At 55.8% G+C, this 20,550-nt stretch overlaps 1 protein-coding gene and 1 long non-coding RNA gene across 4 annotated transcripts in view; one reads left to right on the top strand and one right to left on the bottom strand.

Moving 5' to 3' along the window:
• Rassf5 (Ras association domain family member 5) overlaps window positions 1-20,550 on the bottom strand; it is a 70,016-nt gene that overhangs the window by 2,262 nt on the left and 47,204 nt on the right. For 2 of the 3 annotated variants that reach the window (XM_019205871.2, XM_010613116.3), the window contains 3 exons: window positions 2,824-2,934; window positions 1,635-1,932; window positions 1,033-1,148 (listed from right to left, as the gene is read on the bottom strand). In XM_019205871.2, the coding sequence (XP_019061416.1) occupies window positions 1,033-1,148; window positions 1,635-1,932; window positions 2,824-2,934 (525 nt within the window). Of the gene's footprint in view, window positions 1-1,032; window positions 1,149-1,634; window positions 1,933-2,823; window positions 2,935-20,357; window positions 20,545-20,550 lie in introns of those variants that run through there. The other variant, XM_010613117.3, reaches the window with a different exon arrangement.
• On the top strand, window positions 107-1,738 carry LOC117285603. Its single transcript, XR_004516687.1, has 3 exons — window positions 107-480; window positions 946-1,230; window positions 1,666-1,738. It is a non-coding gene; the product is annotated as an uncharacterized LOC117285603 (long non-coding RNA).

The following is a 20,550-nucleotide window of genomic DNA, read 5'->3' as shown; positions in this document are numbered from 1 at the left end:
ACCCTAGCCTCCCAACAGGTAGAGCCTCCAGAGGCTGGTGGAGGACATCGGGGCTGGGGTCACCAGCTGCATGGTGCCCTGGTTGCCCCATCCCACCACCTGGACCCACCTGCTCCTCCACCTGAGGTCAGGGCACCAACCTCAGTGTGGGCAGAGCGGATGGGGCGGCACTCCCTGGAAAGGCCAGGTGGACCAGCCAGGGGACCTGAGCCCTCAGAGCAGACCAAGTCCGACTGCTCTCCTGCTGTCCCGGGCATGGAGACCCCTGGGCTCTCTGAGCACAGAGGGGAACCGTGACTTGGCAGGCTCAGTCCCCACTTGGATAAGAGGATCCTGGAGTCCAGAGGGAAGGTGGCATAATCTCGGGCAGGAGCACATGCACTTGACCTGGGGCCCTCTCCCCAGGACCAGCAGTCTCCCCACAAACTCTTCTATCCACTCACAGCTGAAGCAGACGGCCCTGGAGCTGCCCTGCTTGAGGTGAGGACAGAGCCCACCTGCCCAGATGCTGCACATTCCCAGACTCCCCAAAGCCGCTCCTCACCTCAGGCATCCACTGAACAGTGTGACAGACACTGAGCCCCACCCTCACGGCTCCCCGGAGACCCCACTCCCAGCATCCCAGGCTGTGGGGCCCCACTTATGCCACAGCCTGGACACCGCTCCCCCGCCAGGAGGAAGTCAGTATGTTAGGAACAGAAGAGGGATGAAGGGCTCAAAACTACCTCACTCAGGGAAGCCCAGAGGTGGAGCCTGCCGGGCCTCACAGCGTCCTGCAGCAAAACGCCTGGGCCCAAACCCAGGGCGCTTCTTGGCCCTCTCCACCCCGAGCTTTCAGAAACAAAGCCGGAAAATCCCTTTCTTTCCACAGGCTTTGCCAGACACAGGCCCTGACTTGCTCGCCCCAGCGGGCTGACAGTCCTGACTTAAACCTTGTTCTCCCAGAAGTCATCTACTCTGTGCTGTGCCCTTGCTGGGCAACCAGGACAGCACCCACCTTCTCCCGCCCGGTGTGCCAAGGGCCAGACTCACCTCCACCTCTCCTGTCTCGTTCTCCTTGAGCACGAAGCTGAGGACATCCGTGTCAGGCCCTGCGAGCAGGCGTAGGTAGAGTGGGCAGTCAGCGACAGAGAGCTTCTGGAAGAGCACTGCAAACGAGAGAGGGGCTGAGCAGGCCAGGCTGGCGGGACAGCGTCCGTGTGCCTAGTGAAAGGCCCCTGACAAGAAAAGGTAAGAACCGCCTCGGTGGAGCATTTGCCTACCACGAGGAGGCCCTGAGTGCATCCCCAGCACCACTGAAAAAAGACAGGAAAGTGACCTTGATCTTGGGTGTCTGCTCAGTTTAACTTGCTTCCATTCACATCAACTCCCAGAAGACTAGGAGTGGGGGGCAGTTTCCCTCTCGGTACACAGGCTGGGCACGGAGCCCTGGGCGCGGTTTTCCTGCACGCGGAGTTAGGAGCTGCTGAGCTCAGTGCAGGTCCGTGCATGGCCCTACCACAGACCAGAGGGCCACGCGGATGGCTGGACCCCAGCACACAGATGCCACTGCTCCCAGGCAGGGCGGCAGGGGATTTAGAGGTGGGCACAGACAGAGTGGGGAGAGGGGTTTCTGGTCCGGAGGTCTCTCATACCTTGTCCGTCCTTGTGTATCCGCTTAAACAGTGCAAACTTCTGCGGATTGTCCACAACCATGAACTTCTTGAGCAGCCCCTGGATGACCTCACTGACTGTGGTGGTGCTGCTGATGTGCAGCTGCTTGATGGCATCGAGTGGCAGGTAGAAGGACGTCCGCTTGTCCGTGGTGGCCGCCAGGTTCACTTCTTTGATGGCGTCGTAGATGGACTGGGGCCGGATCCCCGCAGGCACTGTCACTGGCCGCCGAAGCTTCAAATGCACTTTGATGAAACCTGTGTAGGTGCCATCTTCACTCTGTGAGGGAAGAGGCCCCAGGATCAGGGAGTCAGGGGCCTATGCTAACAGAGGCAGCCCAAGAAAGCCCCACCCATCTCCCGAGATCCTTCCTGTCTCTACCGCCCCTGGGAGGCACATGCAGGGGGCAGAAGCCTTCCTCCCCAAGGCCAGAGAAGGCCCACGCATCCACCGAGGACTCTGGGGCGCTGTTTTCCCTCCCCAGAGGCTCAGGCCTCCGGACACCAGCAAGCAGTTGCCCTTTCCCTTTGGCTGAGTCGCTACTGTGAGAGGCAGGGATGTGGTGGCCTCTCTGGCTCATGTCTCTGAATATGAGATGGTCCTCAGACGCCCAGGCCGCGGGATTTCCTCACATCTCCAAACAAAACTTAAGACGAACACTTCAGCCCAACTGCAGCAGCCCCAAAGAGTCAGTTGCTTCCAGCCACCAGCAGGGGGGCAAGGTTCTCCCTTCTTCCCTCCCGGCTGAGGCTCGTCTGGACCCAGAGCAGTCACTTCCCTCACCTGGGCACTGCACAGTCTGAGGGGAAGGAAGGGGGGCTGCAGACTGCCCTGGTCAAGGGCTTCCTGGGGACCATGAAATTCCACTCCTTGGCCATTCTGTCACTTGCTTCCCACAACATCTCTGACGCAAGGGCATGAATTCAACACTGAGATGCAGAGAGGTTACAAAAGTTTCCCAAGTCGCAAGCAAAAGAAGGAAGCAGATGCAGGAGAGATCAGCTCTGGACCCTGTTCTAAAGCCCGTTCTGGTTCCCCAGAGGCCACAGACTGTCCAGGCTCCGGGCCTTCCAACCCCTAGAGGCCCCTACAGGCTGCCAGAAAGGGTTGGAGGCTCCAGGGAGCAGCGCCCGCAGACCAGAGAGGGCAGCGGCCAGGCGCCCTGCTCACCAGCTTCATGCTCAGGCAGTTCTTCTCGCGGCTGTTGTAGCTGTCGATCTTCTGCCTGATCTCCTGCAGCGTGGGCGGCCGCCGCGGCTCCTCCACTGGCTTGCAGACATCCTGGAGCGACACACAGAGCCGGGTGCTGTGCGGTGGTCCTCAGGACCGAGGGGCGCGCACCTCCCAGAGGGCCCGCGTGGCGACATGAACTGTGCGAGCCAGCCCCAGGGGAGCAACTCCGACCCCGGCCTCAGTCCCCTCGTCTGGGAAGTGGAACGTATGATACTCAGCCCTCGTGCCGGCTGCAAGGCCAACGTGCCCACGTGGCCATGGACTCAGTGAGCGAGCAGAGCCACGCCGCCAGAGGACTGCGGTGGAGAAGGTGCCTGTGGGGGGTGAGCCCCAGCACCTCCTCTCACAGACCCGACCCGCACTCCGCTGGGAACCCCACTCTAAGGGACCTGCCCGCTGCTGCAGCCCTGTGCACAGCTAACCAGCGACTCCGCCACCCGCTCTGTGCCCAACGATTTGCCCATCTCTCACGTCCCCCAAAGGGCAGGGGAATGGGGCGGAGGCCAGTGTCCCTCACCTGCAGAGGGCGTGCAGGGGAGGCTCTGGGACCTGGGGGAGCAACTCTGCCCCTCAGTCTGGTCCTCTCAGGTTCCCGCTGTCCGTGTTGCTGCTCACAGCCACCATCTGCCTCACCCTGGAAATCTAGCAGCCCTGCCGTCACATCTGGGTTGGGCTGGGAGTTCACGAGGGCACTGGCATCATACTGCCACCCAGTGGGGCACGGCGGGCGCTGGCCACAGGGCCTGCCCACCCCCTGATCCCCGGAGGCGCGTCACAGGCAGTTTGCTGTCACTACCCCTGTTGTTTCCAACCCGTGGAGCAGATCAAGATGAAACGTCAGGCCCTGGCCGCCCAGCCCCGAGCACACGGAGCAACAGCCTCCTCTTTCTGTCACAGCATCCTGCCCCACCCATCCACTCCCACTATGCTGCTTCTCAGGGTCCTGAAGGTCACAGCCCTGTGCCAGGCCCTGTCTCAAGCCTTCTCTTATCTGCTACCTCTATTGTTCCTATTTTACAGATAACAGATGCTCAGCCTGGTAGCGGTGTACACTTGTAATCAATCCCAACTTCTCTGGAGGCTGAGGCAGGAGGGTCATAGGGGAGAGGCCAGCCAGGGCAGTTTAGAGAGACCCTGTCTCAAAAATAGAAATAAAATAATAAAATAAAAAGGGCCAGGGGTAACAGCTCAGTGCAAAGGCTCTGGGCTCAATCCCCAGTACCAAAATCTAAAAGCAAGACACAAACCCAAGGCTCAGAGAGTTTGGGAGTTGTGCCTATGCCACACTGCTAGTGAGTGGCCGGGCAGGGGTGGCCCCACATCCTCCTAGGCCAGACCCAGTTCTTCTCCATTCACTGTGCAGCCGCCTCTGTGCGCAGCTCCCGTGCCAGTCACGGAGGCTGTGCTTGGAGGACGGGAAGCAGCTGTGAAGCTGGGCCGACACTGACTGACTGTGACTCACGTCCCAGCTGCATGACCAGGGCATCAGGCTCGGGGCACAGAACCCGGGGCACCTCTGGCAGGAGTTCAGGCAATGGGAGGCACCTGCCGGGATGCAGGGCCCACTCAGGCCTCTGGAGTGGGACCTCAGTCCTGCCGAGGCCCAGCCAAGGGCAAGCAGTCGCTGGGATGGCTCCTGTTGGCCCCAGGTGAATAATAAATATCCCAAGCCTCAGGCTGGCTCCATTTGCCACTGACCCCTAAATGCAGGCGCCCCCAAAGCAGAATCTCTGGTCCGTCTTGGCTCCTGGAGCTCCACCAGCTGGAACATCTGTGTGGACCAGATGCGCCTTCCCTCTGGGGCTTTGGTCCAAGAGGCCAGCTGGCTGGGCACTTTGGTTACTCCCTTCCACCTGTCCCTGAGGTACACAGGCCGGTGCTCCTCAGGAGTTAAAAGCTTTCTCATACTTATCACCAAGAACAGCATTCAGCAAGCCAGGCATGGTGGTGCAGGCCTGTAATCCTGGCACTCAGGAGACTGAGATGGGTTCTTGGCAACTTAGTGACACAGTGGGACCCTGTCTCAAAATGTAAAAAGGTCTGGGTGTGTAGCTTAGCGTGAAGGCCCTGGTTTTAATACCCAATCTGAAAAAAGAAAAAAAAAGACAGGAAGAAGACTCTAGAAGGCCCTGGAAGACCTCTCAATTCCCTTAGAAAAAGGCAGCTGCATCTTGGCTTTCAAAGGCCAATCTCCCAGGCCTGGTTTGGAACAGAGCGAGTGTCAGCTGCCTTGGCCTCAGGTTTCCTCTTGTTCTCTTTTCTCCATCAGATAAACCCCTCTGGTCTTCCCCTTCCCACCACAAACCTGGGAAGTGATGCAAGTGGCCCCCGCCTTCCAGGGCAGAGGCAGAGGCCGGCGCCCGTGTGTGGCCGGTGCTGTGAACCTCACGGCCGTGGAATGTCAGCACCCACCCAGTTGGCTGCTGCCCACACCGCAGCGGCCAGACAAGATCCACTCGGAGTGCATGAGTCACCACCCCAAGTGGGCAGCCACCGAGCCTCCCAGCCCGCACGGTCTCCCCCAGCCTCTTCCCACCAGGAGACGGCACGCGGCGGCTCCCAAACTTGCTGCACAGTGGGGTCACTGGGACCTTTCCAAGCACGGCAGCCAGGCTTTTGTCTGCAGGGATCCCTGGTTTAACTGTCCTGGGATGCAGCCTGGCCACGGGGACTCAGAAACCTCCCGGAGCTTCCACCGCGCCGCAGGACTGGAGAAGTGTGACAGACACCGGCCCTGAGGGTGTGTCCAGCTGCAGTTAACACTCTGGTGCCAGCAGACACTCGCCGCCCAGAGGTTCACCTACCAGACACTGTCCACTGTGCGTGTGAGACCAGTGACACAAAGGCCCCAATTCCCATTCACCTTCTGGGTCCTCACAGTGAATCATTTGTCTCTGTTCATGGGCACCAAGCTTGAAACTACACACGTGGTGTCTCCCCTCTAGGGTTGGCCCAAGACACACACGACAGGGGACTGTTACAACCTCAGGGGCCTTGGCGCTGGCCTGTGCAGTCTCTCCAGGTCTACACCTCCCAACGCATCTGGCACGGAATCCATCTGCTCTGATTCAGCCCACGTCATGGGCGGCAGATGGCTGATCCTGGTGCACACCGCTCATCCAGGGCACTGGGGAAACAATCAGTTTGTCAGGCATCCTGGGCCACAGAAAGGACTGCGACCTCTCTTAGTTCTTGGGGTTACTGGGGTATCGTCAAGTAGAGAGGTGCTATAGGGTAAAAGCAGAGATCACACACACAGGGTGAAAGGAGAGCCACACAGGGCAGCCCAGACAGCTTGGGCCAGCAGAGTGCCCCAGGCACACAGACTCAATTCTGCTGTACATTTCATTCTCCTCCTCTAAAACTTGTCAGCTGCTCTCCTTCCTGCCCACTGCTTTCCTCCTATCTCCCTGCCTGTCCTTCTGTCTGTCCTTTCTGTCCTATCACTCTTTCCCTGCCCATCTGAGCCGAGGCCACCCTGACCACTCTGGCCCTGAATGACAACGGTGGTGGTAATCATCACAGTGTCACATGCTGTTCTAGCTTAGCATGCTCACTTCACCCTCACACAAACAGACAAGGAAAGTTACTGCCACCGTTGTCCACGATACTGGTGCTGCCACCTGCCTCACAAGCACAAGGTCCCAAGTTCGATCCTCAGTACCAAAACAAAAAAAGAGAGAAAACCAGGCTGACATCAGACTAAGGCTCAGCCCAGCCGAAGCTGATACCGTACTTCAATACGCATCTGCTACTCACATTCACCTCCAGTGCACCAGCCGTGTTGGTTTTCCTTCCCGGCTAGACTGAAGCTTGCAGTGACCGACACCTTCCCTCTCCTTTATGTCCAGCAGCCCTGAGCATGAAGCAGATCATGAACGCTTGCTCAGAACCTTCAGTGACCCCTCTTGCCTTCAGTAGAACACAGGGTCTTGGTCACTCTGGGGAGCCCCAGAGCTCCGTGAGAGGCCAGCACACCTGCCTTGTCTGCCGTGGCGTCCCCGAGTGCAGGTGCAGCTTGGCACCATGAAGGTCTCAGGAGGGACACAAGTGTGTGGAGAACCTCTAACCTTGTTTCCTATTTGGGATAATCTCTTTTGCCTCACAGGATGGGTATAAAGGTAAAGCTAAATGAGGGAAAGGACATGAAAGTGTTTTGGGAATTACCAAGCCCACCCAAAAGCATGCATTGCTACTCTGAGCCCCAAGCCAAACAGCCTTCTCCTTTTCCTTGCGTACTTGTGCTACATGGGCCCACACAGACGTGGAGCTGGCTCCTTCCTGAGTCTACACCAGCACTGGGCACACTTTCTCTGCAAGGGGCCAGACAGGAAATGCCACGGGCTCTGCAGCCACACAGTCTGTTGTCATCAAGTCAGGAGCAGCCCCACGAGTGTGGCCAAGCTCTGGGGAAAGCCGGCGTGGGGAGCCTGCCCCACCCTGATGCCTGTGGGATTTCTCCTGCCCAGGATCCATTCTCCCCACACCTCCTGGTTCCACCTTTTCTGTGGAGTCCCGGTGAAATGCCTTCAGCCTACAGCAACCTCCTTATTCCTTGCTCTCCTGATAAATCCCATGACACTGATACCCCAAGTGAAGAAAGGCATTTACAGTTCTCCCTCAGTCACGCTCCTGGGTTTCCTGTATGTCCTCGTGCTGCCAGTGAAGGGGCATTGACCCCCCCAATGGACACCTCCCACAAGCAGACAAAGGCTTGATCTCCTGGTCCTGTGAGGGGTGCAGGTCTGGTGGAGGTGGGGTGAAGCAGGCAGCTAGGCTCACTCCCAGGCAAACATCAGGCAAACATCAGCCTGAAGTCCCAAAACCTCAGGTTCCTCTTGCCGCAGAGCTGCAAAGTACCACACGTCACAGATCTCTGCAGCTGCCTGCGGTGTAAAACCCTGCTGTAAGGACCTATGGAGGTGCCTTCAGAACTACATGTGGCATCTAATTATATGCTGCCTTCTACTGTTCAAGGGCTGTTTCACCGATGTTAATTCCATCTCCCCAGTTAGATGCTCCCTGGAGGGAGACAGACTTCCCGCCTGATGCTCAGCTATACACTGGCTGACTTGCACGGGGGTGCCAGATGAATCACTCAGATGCAGAGCTACCTGGGTGATTCCCAGCTCAGGGCCCCCTGACCCCAGACACCAGACAGCCTGGTCCTCGAGCGCCTCCCCCTGACCTGTACCTCAATGTCCAGAACAAGCGGGCTTCGAAGGCCCCGTGGTCCTCTCTTTATAGTCTGTAGATGAAAATGAATATATGGCTCCCAAATGGCCTGTGACCTATGGCGAGTCACCTCTCAGGGCCTCAGTCTCCTCATCATGAGGTAGTACCAAGGAAGCTCTAGGCCCCATCTGAGGCTAAGATCGGACATGCAGATAGAGTAGGGTTTTTGTCACTGCTTCCTCTTCTCTTTCAGAGAACTGGGTGTGGGGCTGGGGCCCTCAGGACAAGGTGGGCATGGCTGAAGTACAGCTGTAATCCTGTCCACAGAAGCACAGAGCCCTCTGCTGCCCTCCACAATGTTGGTGCTCTTCTCACTGTGGCCACTTCCTGTCAGCATGACGCCATCTTACCTCAAGTACACAGACAGCTTTTTACCTCACTCAAGAAAACAAAACAAAAGTATCCTGGAAGCCATTCACCATGAGTCTTTGCTGCACTTCCTCTTAGCAAATCAGTCAGCAGTGCTTCTCTCACCCCTTTGGTGGAAAACCTCTCTAAACCTAGGTCAGGAAAAGAGCCTCATCATGTCCTGCAGGAGACACACCAAGAACAGAGGCCTTCCGACTCTATGCCTGGGCTTTCTGCTGGGCCTGTCCATAATAAGAACCTCAGAGCGCAAAAGCACATTCCATCTGTCCTAGGCTGGGCCTGAATTGCCCTGCTCAATGTCCAAGCCACAGCCAAGGGTCACAACCACACAGGAAAGAGGAAGTCCCCCTTACAAAGACCCCTCCCAGGTCCTGAAGGGTCTGTGTTCTGGAATTGATTCCCCAGTGCAACCCATGGCAGTGAAGTTTTGTTCCCAAGGTCTCTCTATGGACCTGTCCAATGTTCCAAAAATAACAGGGCTGGCAACTCCTAAACTGCGTTGTCCAACAGGTTTTTTTTCCAGCTACAGAGCAAGGAAGGAGTATCAGTGTGGAGCTGTGCCTGTAAGCTGAAACAGGGAGGATCTGAGCAGCTCCGGGAAGGTTGGGTGGAGGAGCAGGGTGAGGTAAAGGAGGTGGGATTTGAGAAACTGGAGTCCCCCAAGATGAAAACGTAGAGCAGACGTTCCATGTGGAGTCAGTCAGCGGTGACTGACTGAACGGCCTGTGGGTTAAGAGTTGTGAAAGGCAGATAAGACACACGGTTGCGGCCCCCATCCTCAGTGGCTCAAGGTCATCTGAGGAGGGAAGACAGACACACAACTGAGACACACCAGAACAATCTGGGACAAAAAGCCTCAGTGGCTTTCGGGAGCCCAGACCAGGGTCATGTGAAGGTCACCCTGGCAGACTTGCAGGGGACCAGCATGTCCCGGAGCATGGCACAGCGCCCGCCCTGTGGGGAGACCGCTCGGCCAGTGCTCAGGCACAGCTCACCTGCAGTGGGTCAGACCAGGGCGTGGTGGCCCCATGCAGGGGGCCTGGACAACCCTGTGCCTTGGAGCTGTGAGGACCCAGGGTCAAGCCCTGCGGTGCCTCATCATACTGAAAAGGTGCCCACAGCCCAGGATCATGACGGGATCACAGAATATACTAAGCAACTCAACAAGGGAGGCGCTGCTGTCCAGGGTCCCGGCTCCTCACTGCTGGACCAAACTGCCCAGGCCCTGTGCTCAAACTTCTGAGGCTCAGTGTCATGAAGACCGGTGTCTCTGTGAAACTCTACACGGGTTGTGGAGAGTAAATGAGACCGCACATCTGAAAGCATCAGCACCATTCCAGAACCACGGTGACCACTCAGTAAACACCTGCGAGGGCACTGTCTCCCCAGTCATCACAGACAACTAGCCAGGGACCACAGTCCGCAATCCCCACACTCCGAGAAGCTGAAGCAAGACTCTCCCCAACTTCAAGGCCAGCCCTGTCCCGTAATAAATAAGAAGATTCCACTGCAGATAATAAACCTGACGCAGGACTGATGTCCAGGAGACGTACAGGACTCTGGCAATCCAACAGCAGAGATGAACGATCTGATTGCAAATGGACACAGGACTTCGTGAACAGACATTTCTTCACAGAAGACACGTAGTCAACATCCCCACAGACGCCAACGACTCAGCCCGCCACTAGGGAGGTGCAAATTAGAGCCACGGTGACACCGATGTACGCCGTCCGGATGGCTACTGTTGAAACACTCACCATCACGTGTGGCGAAACTGGAGCCCTTGGGTGCGGCTGGGAGAAATGTAAGATGGCACAGCCAGTGCGGGACACAGCATGGCGAGACCTCAAAAAATCCTACACAGAATTACCCACCTGACTCAGCAGTTCCACTTCTGAGTGGATACGCAAGAGAAACAAAAGCAAGGACTCAAACGGGTGTTTGTACACCCACATTTTAGCAGCACTGTTCAGAACAGCTAAAGGGTGGAGGCAGCCACTGGTGGATGGGTGTGTAAATAAAGTGCAATCCACACACTCAATGGAATACTACTTAGCCTTGAGAAGGGAACGTTCACCTACGGAGGAGCTTAGGTAACACTACGCTGTGTGAAACCTCCTTCCTGCTACGCTACGGATTAAACACAGAGACTCGCACAAACTCGGCCAGTGCCATAGCTCTGAGCGATACCCACAACCTGCCAAGTAAAATATGCCCAAAACGAAAGGACAAACACTTTCGATTCCAATGACTCAGCTCCTAGAGCCGCCAAACTGATGAAAGAAAGTAGGATGTGGGTGCTCAGGACTGCGGGAGCCATGGACGGGGCTACCACTGAGCAAGGCGTTTCCATCTGGGAAGATACAGGGGCCCGGGCCAGCGGGAATCCTCAGCTCCAAATCAAAGCTCTGGGGATGACGAGTGGCGACCGCTGCAGGACTGCGTGCTCAACAACGTTAAGAAGGTAAACTTCGTGTTATGTACATTTCACCATTAAAAGAAAAGAGGGGAAGGCTGTGGCTGCAGCAGAGTGGTAGAGCACTTGTCTCGCCTGTTGCATCCCTAGCTCTGCAAAATAGATAAATACATAGCAAAAAACAGAGGAGGACTCCAAGGGCAGGGGAAGCTGACGGCCATGGAGCCCGCTGGTGCTGTCTGGTCCCATAACGTTGGGAGCTTCCCTTACTCTGTCTACTCCAAGCAAGTGAGGGGTTGACCCCGCTCCTAGCAGTTAGTCCCCATCCCAAGACCCCCAGGCCCAGCCTCTCCTCTAGGACGGGGCCACCCCCCTCACAGTGGTGCCAGCTCCGCAGGGCAGGATGCTCGGCTCCACAGAGGACCCTGTGTCAGAGAGGGGCAGCGGCACCCAGGAGGAGAGGGCTCCGAGGGCAGCCAGTGCCCTGTGCCCATACACCCACCTTGCTAGGAGAAGCGGCCTGGGCCTTGTCCCAGCAGCCAGGACACCAACCACCTGCACCGCCCTATTGGACAAGTGCGTTACTTCTGGTCCCTTTAGCCTGGAAGCTCCCTCCGCCTCAGTACCCCACTGTCTATGTTGAAAGGTGACTCCCACCTGCGCTTCTCAAAACAGCCTTTGTTATCCCAGCCCAGACCTCCACGGTTCTCCCAGGCTCGGGCAGGTCACTGGTCAGCTACTCACTCCCATGGCAGGGCAGAGTTTCCCATCCTGGAAGGAGGAAGACCTAGATCTGAGCGCCTGCTTCCTGCACGGAGGATCCTGGATCCAGGGACGCACGTAGGAGGCCCTGGAGCCCTGGGGTGCCCAGTCTTGCCCACTGCACCAACCCATGGAGCCCAAATGCCTGGGGTCACCAAGCTGGGATCTTTCACTCCCTCAATTTAGACTGCAAACATAAACAAATGAAGTTCATCCTCCTTCCTCACCACCCACCATTCCCCTCGGCTGGAACTCAGGCAGAAGAAATCTGTCTCTCACCTCCCCATGGGGGCCCCCTTTGAGCAAGACCCACTTGTCCACTGCCAGGTGCCCCAGCCCCGCCTGCCCTCATCCTCCAGGGTAGACAGCGGAGCAGTGGAATGGGGTAGAAGGGCCGCTTCTTGGTGGGGAAAGTTGTCCTCAAATTTTCTGCTACTCAGTGGGATCTTTGTTTCAGGGTTACTGTAAAAGTCCACTTATCCCACATTCCAAATCTTAGCGAAGACAGTCCTGATATCGACTTTCACAATGCTGCCGGGCAAGCTCTCACTCCATGTCCTCCAGGAGCCACTGCTGCCTCTCTGGGCTCTCGGCTATTGAGAAAGAAGCCCCATGGCCTTGCAAGCACAATGTCCCAAGGTCGATCCCTGGCACCCCCCCAAAAAAGAGAAAGGAGCCCCAGACCAGCTCCTCCCTCAGCAAAAGTGCATTAAATGGATACCACATGCCATGGGAACAGTGCAAAGTAAGACACAGCTGTGGCCTAGAAATGACAGCCCGCCATTAGTAGGGATGGGGGGTCAGGTCAGGTGTCTTGAGGTGCAGAGGAAGGAACATTTGAGGTACAACTGGAAACATCCTCCCGACATCCCCTGCCAGCCAGGCGTGCCTGTCGATGTGACACTCGCCCGCTGCCTCTCCTCTATATTGTGCGCAGCCACGTCTCAGCTCAGCGGTGCAGCGAGGAGACCTGCTTCAGGCTCCCCAGGCCAGGACAGTGCCGCAGAGCCCATCTCTGCCCGCCAGCCAGGGGCCAAGAGGCTGAACAGTACCTCACATGGCTCAGCCCCAAGAAGAGGGGGAGAGGGCGGTGGAGGTGATGTCATGCCATGGGGTGCGGGCCTGAGGGTACAGCACAGTGGTAGAGCACGGGCCAAGTGGGCAAGGACCTGGGGTCCGCTGGAGGGAGGGAAGGAGACAGAGACAGAATGTCATCGAGTCGGCTTCGGAAATGGTCTGAATCAGAGCAGCCGCCTCCTACACCAGGTCACTGGAGCTCGAGATGGGTGACTGGGACTTATTTGGAGCCTCTCAAAACGGGCAGAGCGTGAGCTGTGGCGCTGGATGAGGCCCTGCCCTCGGCATATTACCCACACCGTCTGCTGTGAGAGCAACAGGAACCCTGTAGGTGCAGCCTGGCAGGCACAAGCTGCCCGCCGCCTGCCACTGCGCAGTGTGGCAGCCCCACACGTGGCAGCCCCACACGTGGCAGGGATCCAATCAGCCGGCACCGATCCAGGACTGATAAACGGGCTAGAGGCAGGTGTGGAGCGAAGCTCCCTTCCCCCGCCAGCCCTGGAGACAAGGAATGGCTGCACCGACCCCCAGCGATCCCTCCCGGCTCTGGCAATCCCAGGTCCACAGTCTGCCTCTGCCAGCCTGCCCCAGCCACTCGTGGGCCATTCATGTCCAAACCATCTTTCTGGGGGTCCACTCCTCTGCCCCGCCTGTCTCTGGAGGTGCCGCCATTTCCTGCTAAAAGCCACCTGGCTGAAAGGCAGGTGCCAAGAGTGTCTTCCACCTGGACGTCCTGTGCCCAGGGACCACATCCTAATACTTCGTGGATGGGCAAGGAAGCAACTCGGGTCTGTTACCTGACACGGCTGGAGCGTATAGGGCATTCCGAGTGGGGACCGAGTCTTACACACCCTATACCCACCTCAGAGACCTAATGCATCAGGTAAACACGCGGTTAGGTGAGGCCAGCTACTGCGGGTCTGGGGCACTGCCCTGCCAGGTCGGGGCTCTGGAGGCACAGGGAGTTCATGCAGATGGGTCCCAGGGGCTGTGCCCTAGCAGCTGGGTACAAGACCCCCAAGAAGGGAAGGACCAGGAGAGGACGCAGCGGGGTGACTCACTGGGCATTGGGAGAGGGGAAGAGCACCCAGCCTAGGGCAGGGCACAGAAAGGAAGGCCTGGCACCCACAGCACTACGGGGGTAGGGCCTCTCGGAGATAGGGACGAAGCTTGCAGTAGAGGACCACGAGGAGGGAGGAGACGGAGGGACATCGGTTAGGAGCAAAGCTTCCAGACATAAACAGGCGTGTGAGCCAGCGACTTCCCACGGGCTACGGCCCAGCACAGCAAACCTGGCTCACACGCTGCAGCGGGCACACACAGCCCTCCGTCCGCAGGTGAGCTAAGTCGCCCCAGTGGGCGAGCACTGGACATGCAGGTTGAACTGCAGCATTGGCACTCTGTGATAAATAAGTGGGTTTGGGTTGCAGGTGGGCACTCATCTCTGGAAGGTTTGCCATCACTGCTGTGGACAGTTTTATCTGAGACAATGTAGGCTGGGACCGGAAAAGCACAGCACTGTGGGGAGAAGCCACAGACTCGGTGATTCAGAATTCTCTGTCACGTACAGCTTTTTCTGTCCTTCTGGCCCTAAAATTAACTGTCCCTGATTCTTGGCAAATGTATCTGGTGGTTTGGTTTGTTTTGTTTTGAAACAGGGTCTTGCTGTGTTTTCTAGGCTGGCCTCAAACTTGATCTTCCTGCCTCGGCCTCCCAAGTAGCTGGGACTCACAGGCACATGCCACCATGCCTGGCTTTGCCTGGTCTCCTATCTCCAGGGCCTGGGACAAGCTCTTTTAGGAATAGATTCAGCCGTGCAGAAGAGGAAATCAAGGCCCAGAGTGATAACAAGTCTGTGTTCACCACACAGAAAGCCCCTGAAACCGGACACACAGGTATGGGTTACCAGGTAAGTTGAGAGTAGGAGAGAGAAGAGACATTGGGCTCCCAGGCTGGGGAGCTGGATCCAGAGCCCACGCTGACAATGTGAAAGAGCTGGGATTCAGGATTCAGACCAGTATAGTCTTCCCACTCACCAGCATGTGGGAAGATACAGTGCGTGTGCCCTTGGCCGTAACTGGAATTGCTTTGTCAGGGGAAAGCCAGCCGGGGCCAGATAAACGCTTGCAACCTGCAAAGAGGGCGTAGGGGAAGCGACATCGTGGGGGAGGCTGCATCACAGGGCAGGAAGGACCAAGCAGCAAGTGAGGACAGTGCGTCCTGGGAAGTCCAGGAGGTCCCGGAGGACACAAGCCAGCTGTCCAGGCCCTCCTTTCTCTCTCTCTTTGTTTTTTTGGTACTGGGGATCTAACTCGGGACCTTACCCTTGCAAGGCAGGCAGTCGCACCATGGAGCTAAATCCCCAGCCCCAAGCCCTCTTTCTGACCCCACCCTTGCAGTTTAGAGAATCTGGGAGTCCAAATCTAAGATGGTTCCCAGGCCCAGAGATACTGGTGTGAGGGTCTGTTCCCTCAGAGTGAGGGACTCTCTGCAAGGGGGAAATGAGGGCGGATTCACATCGCAGGTGTCCTCACTGGAACTGAAGTGACTCAGCCACAGCCACCCAGTTAATGGCTCTGGGAGGAGAAGCCAGGTCCTGATTTGCAGGTCTGCTTACACTGAGGCCAGCTGAGGTCTGCAAGGGCTGTCACCCGAATAGTGTTGACAGAGGAGCTCAACACACTGTGATGAGAACGAAAGGCAAGGTTCTCATCGGGACCCAGGGACTCACGCCCTTTGTTCTAAGTCTGGTGTGGCTGAGGAGAAACCCCGTTACCTCCCTGGGCTTCCTTTTCTAGCTTAGGAAATTCCAACCCCTCAGGAATCTGTGATAAATGTTTGCCTCACATTCCAGTCAAAGTAATTAGCTAAATAGCCAGTGTTTCCTGGACAAGTGGTCATACGCTTCTATCTATGAGATGTGACTGAAATATCATACAGTGAATGTTTAAAGTTTAAAAATGTGTTGCAGTAAAAGCCACGTTGCTTCTCATCTCCCTCCAAGTCCTCCCCTTACACTCACACCACGGTTCCTCCACTTTCGGAAGCAGCTCTGGAAGTGCCCCTTCCTGAGTCTTCACAAGGTGTGCGGCTGAGCGCCATCCAACGGAAAACCAGGCTCATAAAGTACCAGTGCGTCTTCCTCGACCTTATTCACTGAATCTGGCACTGTGTGACTTTGGCTCTGCCCCAAAGTGACGTGACCATGAAAGGCAAACGTTCTGAATGGATTCAGGACATAAAGGCTGCAGAACAGTGCCACAAAGAGGTAAAGACACCAAAAATGACCTCCAGAACTGCTTTAGAAAGGGGCAAGAATGATTGAAGTGAGGAGGAGAATTTTGACAGGGATTCATAGCAATGTGTCTTCTACTGTAATAAATCTTAAAAGTTTAAACATTCGCCTTACCTGTGGATCACCTTTATGTAGCGTACCAGAGAGTTGCACCGTCTAACTCCAGTCAGCACCTACTCAGTGCCTGTGTGTGTGGCCACAAACCGGGGCCTTCATTAGACCCAAGGGGTTGGGGTTTCTGATTTTACAGGGAGAGTGAGCATTGCAGGGAAGTTTGGTGCTAGAAAGGGCCTGAGGAGGCAACAGGTAGTGAGTGATTCCACGGTGTGGGAGTGGAGACCACACCCCAGTGGAAGACACACATGGCTGTGTGTTAGTCTTACAATACGTGAGCCTCTGAGATCAGGCATAAAAACAATTAAATGGTTCAGTGGATCAGAAGATTCCTATCTTATTTTTATCACTCAAGTTCAGAACCAGTTTAAGTTTAGCATTCTTTTCTCTCATGCCAAAGAGGCTGGGCAGATGCTGGGCTTCAGGCCTGGTGGCAGAGCCTGGGGCTTTCCTGCGCTGGTCCCAGGGAGGTCACAGTTGGCTGCTGTCCCTGGAGTTCCACAAGCCCTGTCTGTAGAGCCCGCAACTGTCCAGGCAAGGAGCAATGGAGGAACATAGCCAGGAGTGGTTGCTCCAAACTGTAAGGGCCCCTGCCTCTTGGCATTTTCTTTGAAGAGAGAGAATTCAGCGTTGTCAGTGTAGACCAGAGAAGGCCTGGGGACATGGAGGGACAAGAGTGTGCTCTAGATGTGCTGAAGTATAATATCTAACATAAATATAGCCAATCTGTGTTCACCATATCCACAAAGAAAAAAAAACACATGGGAAAGTCTCTAGCAAGGTATAGATTTTATCTAGTAAAATCCATCCATTTTAGGATGGGAACCAAGAATAATTTTTAGGGATTCAAGTTGTAAGATTACAGGAAAACACAGGGGAGATTTTTGTGGGCCAGGCCAGGAAGTTGTGTTTTTCACGCCCCATACCATTGGCCAGAACTCAATCACAATCACATGACCACATCTAACCACAAGGTAGGCTGGGAAATGTAGTCCATGTGTGAGCTCAGTGGAAGAGGAAGCAGGCTCTGGGGACTCTTTAGCTAAAGATGAAAATATATAACCAAGGTTCCCAGGCTGGTATGATGTGGGATACAGGGGTGGTAAAGAGCTGGCAAGACCTCACTCAGCCTGTGGTTGTTTAGATCTTTCCATTGTGTAGAAGGCTCTGAGAGGACAAAGCTTGAAGCCTGTCCTGATCACCTCCTGAGCAGAAGACTAAGAGAGGGAGCACTTGATAAGGACTCCAAGAGATGTATTAGTCCAGGATCCACCCAACAACATGTGTGGCCTGGTGAAGTCCTTCTACCTCTCTGGCCTCAGTCTCCCCATCTGTCAAGTGAGAAACTACCCACCCCAGCGATCTGGGTGGGCACTGGACTCCTGGGGTCCTGGAGCCTGTGGAACATGCAGACTTTCCAACATCTGAGATGGGCTGGGCATGTGCCTTACTGAGAGCATCAGGCTCTACCTGCCTGGGCCCCTGGGCTACTTCTCCCTCAAACCACCAGGAGCCCCATTTTGACACACATGACCCTGGCAAGAGGGAAGAACCATTGAACTATGCTCATTCTGGAGGGAAGAACCTGCAGAGCGCCATCTCAGCCTCCTGAAACTGCCAAGAATGACTCAAAAGCAGGCCCCTAACTGCTCCAGGAAGCTGCCATTTTCTGAGAGGAGAGACCAAGCTGGGCCCCACAACCTGGTCCCCTTTCTCCTGTGCTGTCTCTCAAACCCCGTGGACCTCCCGTCCATGATGTGAGGAAGCCTTCCCCACTCTGCCACCTCCACCAAAGGGAGCTGGAGGGAAATCCTGGGGACTCCTCAGGGACTGACTAGGGACAGCCCTCAGGAGACAGCAGAGGAACAGCAGAGAGGCTTCCCCGAGGCTCCATTCCAGTCAGGCACAGCCTGAGCCACAGACACAGGTTGTTCTGACAGGACTATTTATAGCAGCACGAGGCCTTTCCCCGAAGGAGGCCTCAGTCTCTCAGCAACGGGAACACATATGCTCCTTCCCTTGGAAACAGGGAAAAGATATTTTCTTAGGATCTCAAACACCATCTTTCATTGGGTAGAGAAGCACTGCTAGGGCTCAGGACGGGGTCGAGATACGGCAGATCACTTCACATGCATTGCAGAGTGACTCCAAGGGAGGAGAGAGCTCGGAAAATGCCACAAAAGGTGTAACACCAAGAATGAAAAACAGCCATCAGGAGGAAGCTTCCCCAGCTCCTAAGCCACACGCCCCTGTTCAGAGCCTGTGCTCACCCAGTCCTGTCCCTCATGTGCAGCACTGTCCCTGACCACAGTCCACTCTCACAGTCCGTGCTGCAGCTGCAGAGGCAGGGAAAGACGGGCCGTGCCCACCTCCTCTTTCTTCTCTGGAGCATTTATCCCTCATGCTCCTGTCTGGCATTCAACAAAACGAGCTTCTTAGAAGGGATTTCTGTCCTCAGTGGGCTTACAGACCCTGGCAAAATGGGGTAGGGAGACCTCAGAGGACTCAAGACATGTGGTAGATTCAAGACCCAAATTAAGAAAGTTCTGTGGACCCCAAACCAAAGGTGCATTTTTCTAGAGCAAAGCTGTAATGGAGAATCAGGGACAAATGAAGGGTCCCAGCTTTCTGGGCCATGGAATAAGCCCCCCCGCAACCTCAACCCCTTTCCACAGTATTTTCTTGTGAGGATACTACTATTTCTCTCAAGAAATATCAGAGACCTTTTCAATTTCTGAGTAAAAGAAAATCCAGCTTGACCCTGCTCCTTCTTAGCTCAATTATACAGCATTGTCACCCTCTGGGACCAAGGGGTACAGCCTAGCTGGCAATGAGAGTCATGCAGAGCAGCAAAACAGAAAGCGTTTCCTTCCTGGGCAGCAGTAAAATGCTCTAGAGTAATAGTTCAAAACCTCAGCTGCCTGTCAGAGTCACCTGCGGAGCTTTTCAAAATCCCAGTACCAAGGCAGTCTCTCAAGCCAATTAAATTAGACTCCCTGTGACCCAGGGAACAGGTATTTTCTGAAGCTCCCCGACACCGGCGTGGGGCTAAAGCTGAGAAGCAGTGCTCTGGAAGGAGTGGTCACACAGTGAGGCAAGAACCCCAGGAGGGAAGGGGACCCTGCCTGTCACATGAAGCCACCTGGCCTGAGAAGGGGAGAAGGGAACCCTGAGCCCCTGCCTCCAGAATAAGGCCTGCTCTCCTGCCTCAAAGCGGGTGCCCCAGAAAACAGCAGCTCACCCCAGAGGTCTGTTTTAGTTGGTTTCTTCAAACACAAAATCACATCTCCCTTGGTTCTTGGGCAGCCTTGAATCACTGAAAGGCCCAGAGCCTTTGCCTTACGTCAGAGCCATGGCATGCAGGGTCCACGGAAGATGAATTATACAGGGAGGATTTGAGTCAGACCCCAGTGAGTTTCTGGTTAATTCCTGTTGGTGCTGGACTGCTGAATTAAGGATGAACCTGCCGCACACCCACGAAAATTAACAGCTCACTTTGACCTGTAAGCAGCCCCTGCTAAGGTTCCGGCGTGAAGCTCTCTCATTTAAATAACACAGCAGGCAAGCACAGTCCGTCTCCACTCCCACCAGCACAGGTGGCAGAAGGTTCCGCTCTGGACAGCGGGAGAGGTGGCCTGAGGGCAGAGGCTGGCATCCCCCATCCCCACCTCAGGGAATAAGCACAGTTCCTGTGGGTCACCCAGATCATTAAAATGCTATCACAGCAGCCTAGGACAGAAGTTTTCGTTTGCTTCTAAAAATGCCCTGGACTTCTGCAAAGTTGTCGGACTAGATTTTAAAATGGTTTCTGGCCACTTACAACACGGAAGTTCCAACCTACGAATGTTGGTCCTGCTGAGCAACCGGGCTCTCCCCTTTCCACCTTGAACTTGGAAGTTCAGATTTTGTGGGGAAACGAAGCAGCAGTTGCTTGGTTACCCGCTCTGGCACAGGTGAGCATGCAGTCAATCTATGTGCCCAGGTCCCCAAATCCTAGAGAGACATTTTGAAAGGATCCAGGGGACAGGAAGCCCCAAACAAAGGGTGGCTTAGCAAGCGGAGGGGCTAGGCGCTCCAGACACAGCCAGCAAGAGGGTTCCCAGGCAGCTGCCCGGTCCCTCTGGGGACACACGGCTTTTGGTCCCTGTGTTAGGAGCAAGCTTCCCTTCCAGACCAGACGGTCTTGATGCACTGCGCCTTTACCTTTGCGGGTTGCTTGGTCTGCCCGCTCCTGAAGAAGGTGGTTTTGGCGGTGAAGAAGCAGTCTTCCAGCTCCTCGTCCAGGCTGCAGTACCCGCTGCTCATGCTGCTGTCCACCGTCATCAGTCCCCGCGGGCTGGGGACCCGGTGGGGGCTGGGCTCCTAGGTCACCGCGCCAGGCGGGGCGGGCGGCCTG

Source organism: Fukomys damarensis, unplaced genomic scaffold (assembly GCF_012274545.1).
Source record: "Fukomys damarensis isolate Sample0158 unplaced genomic scaffold, DMR_v1.0_HiC HiC_scaffold_11, whole genome shotgun sequence".
In the NCBI taxonomy this organism is placed as follows: Eukaryota; Metazoa; Chordata; class Mammalia; order Rodentia; family Bathyergidae; genus Fukomys; species Fukomys damarensis.
This window is presented reverse-complemented; position numbering and strand designations above follow the sequence as displayed.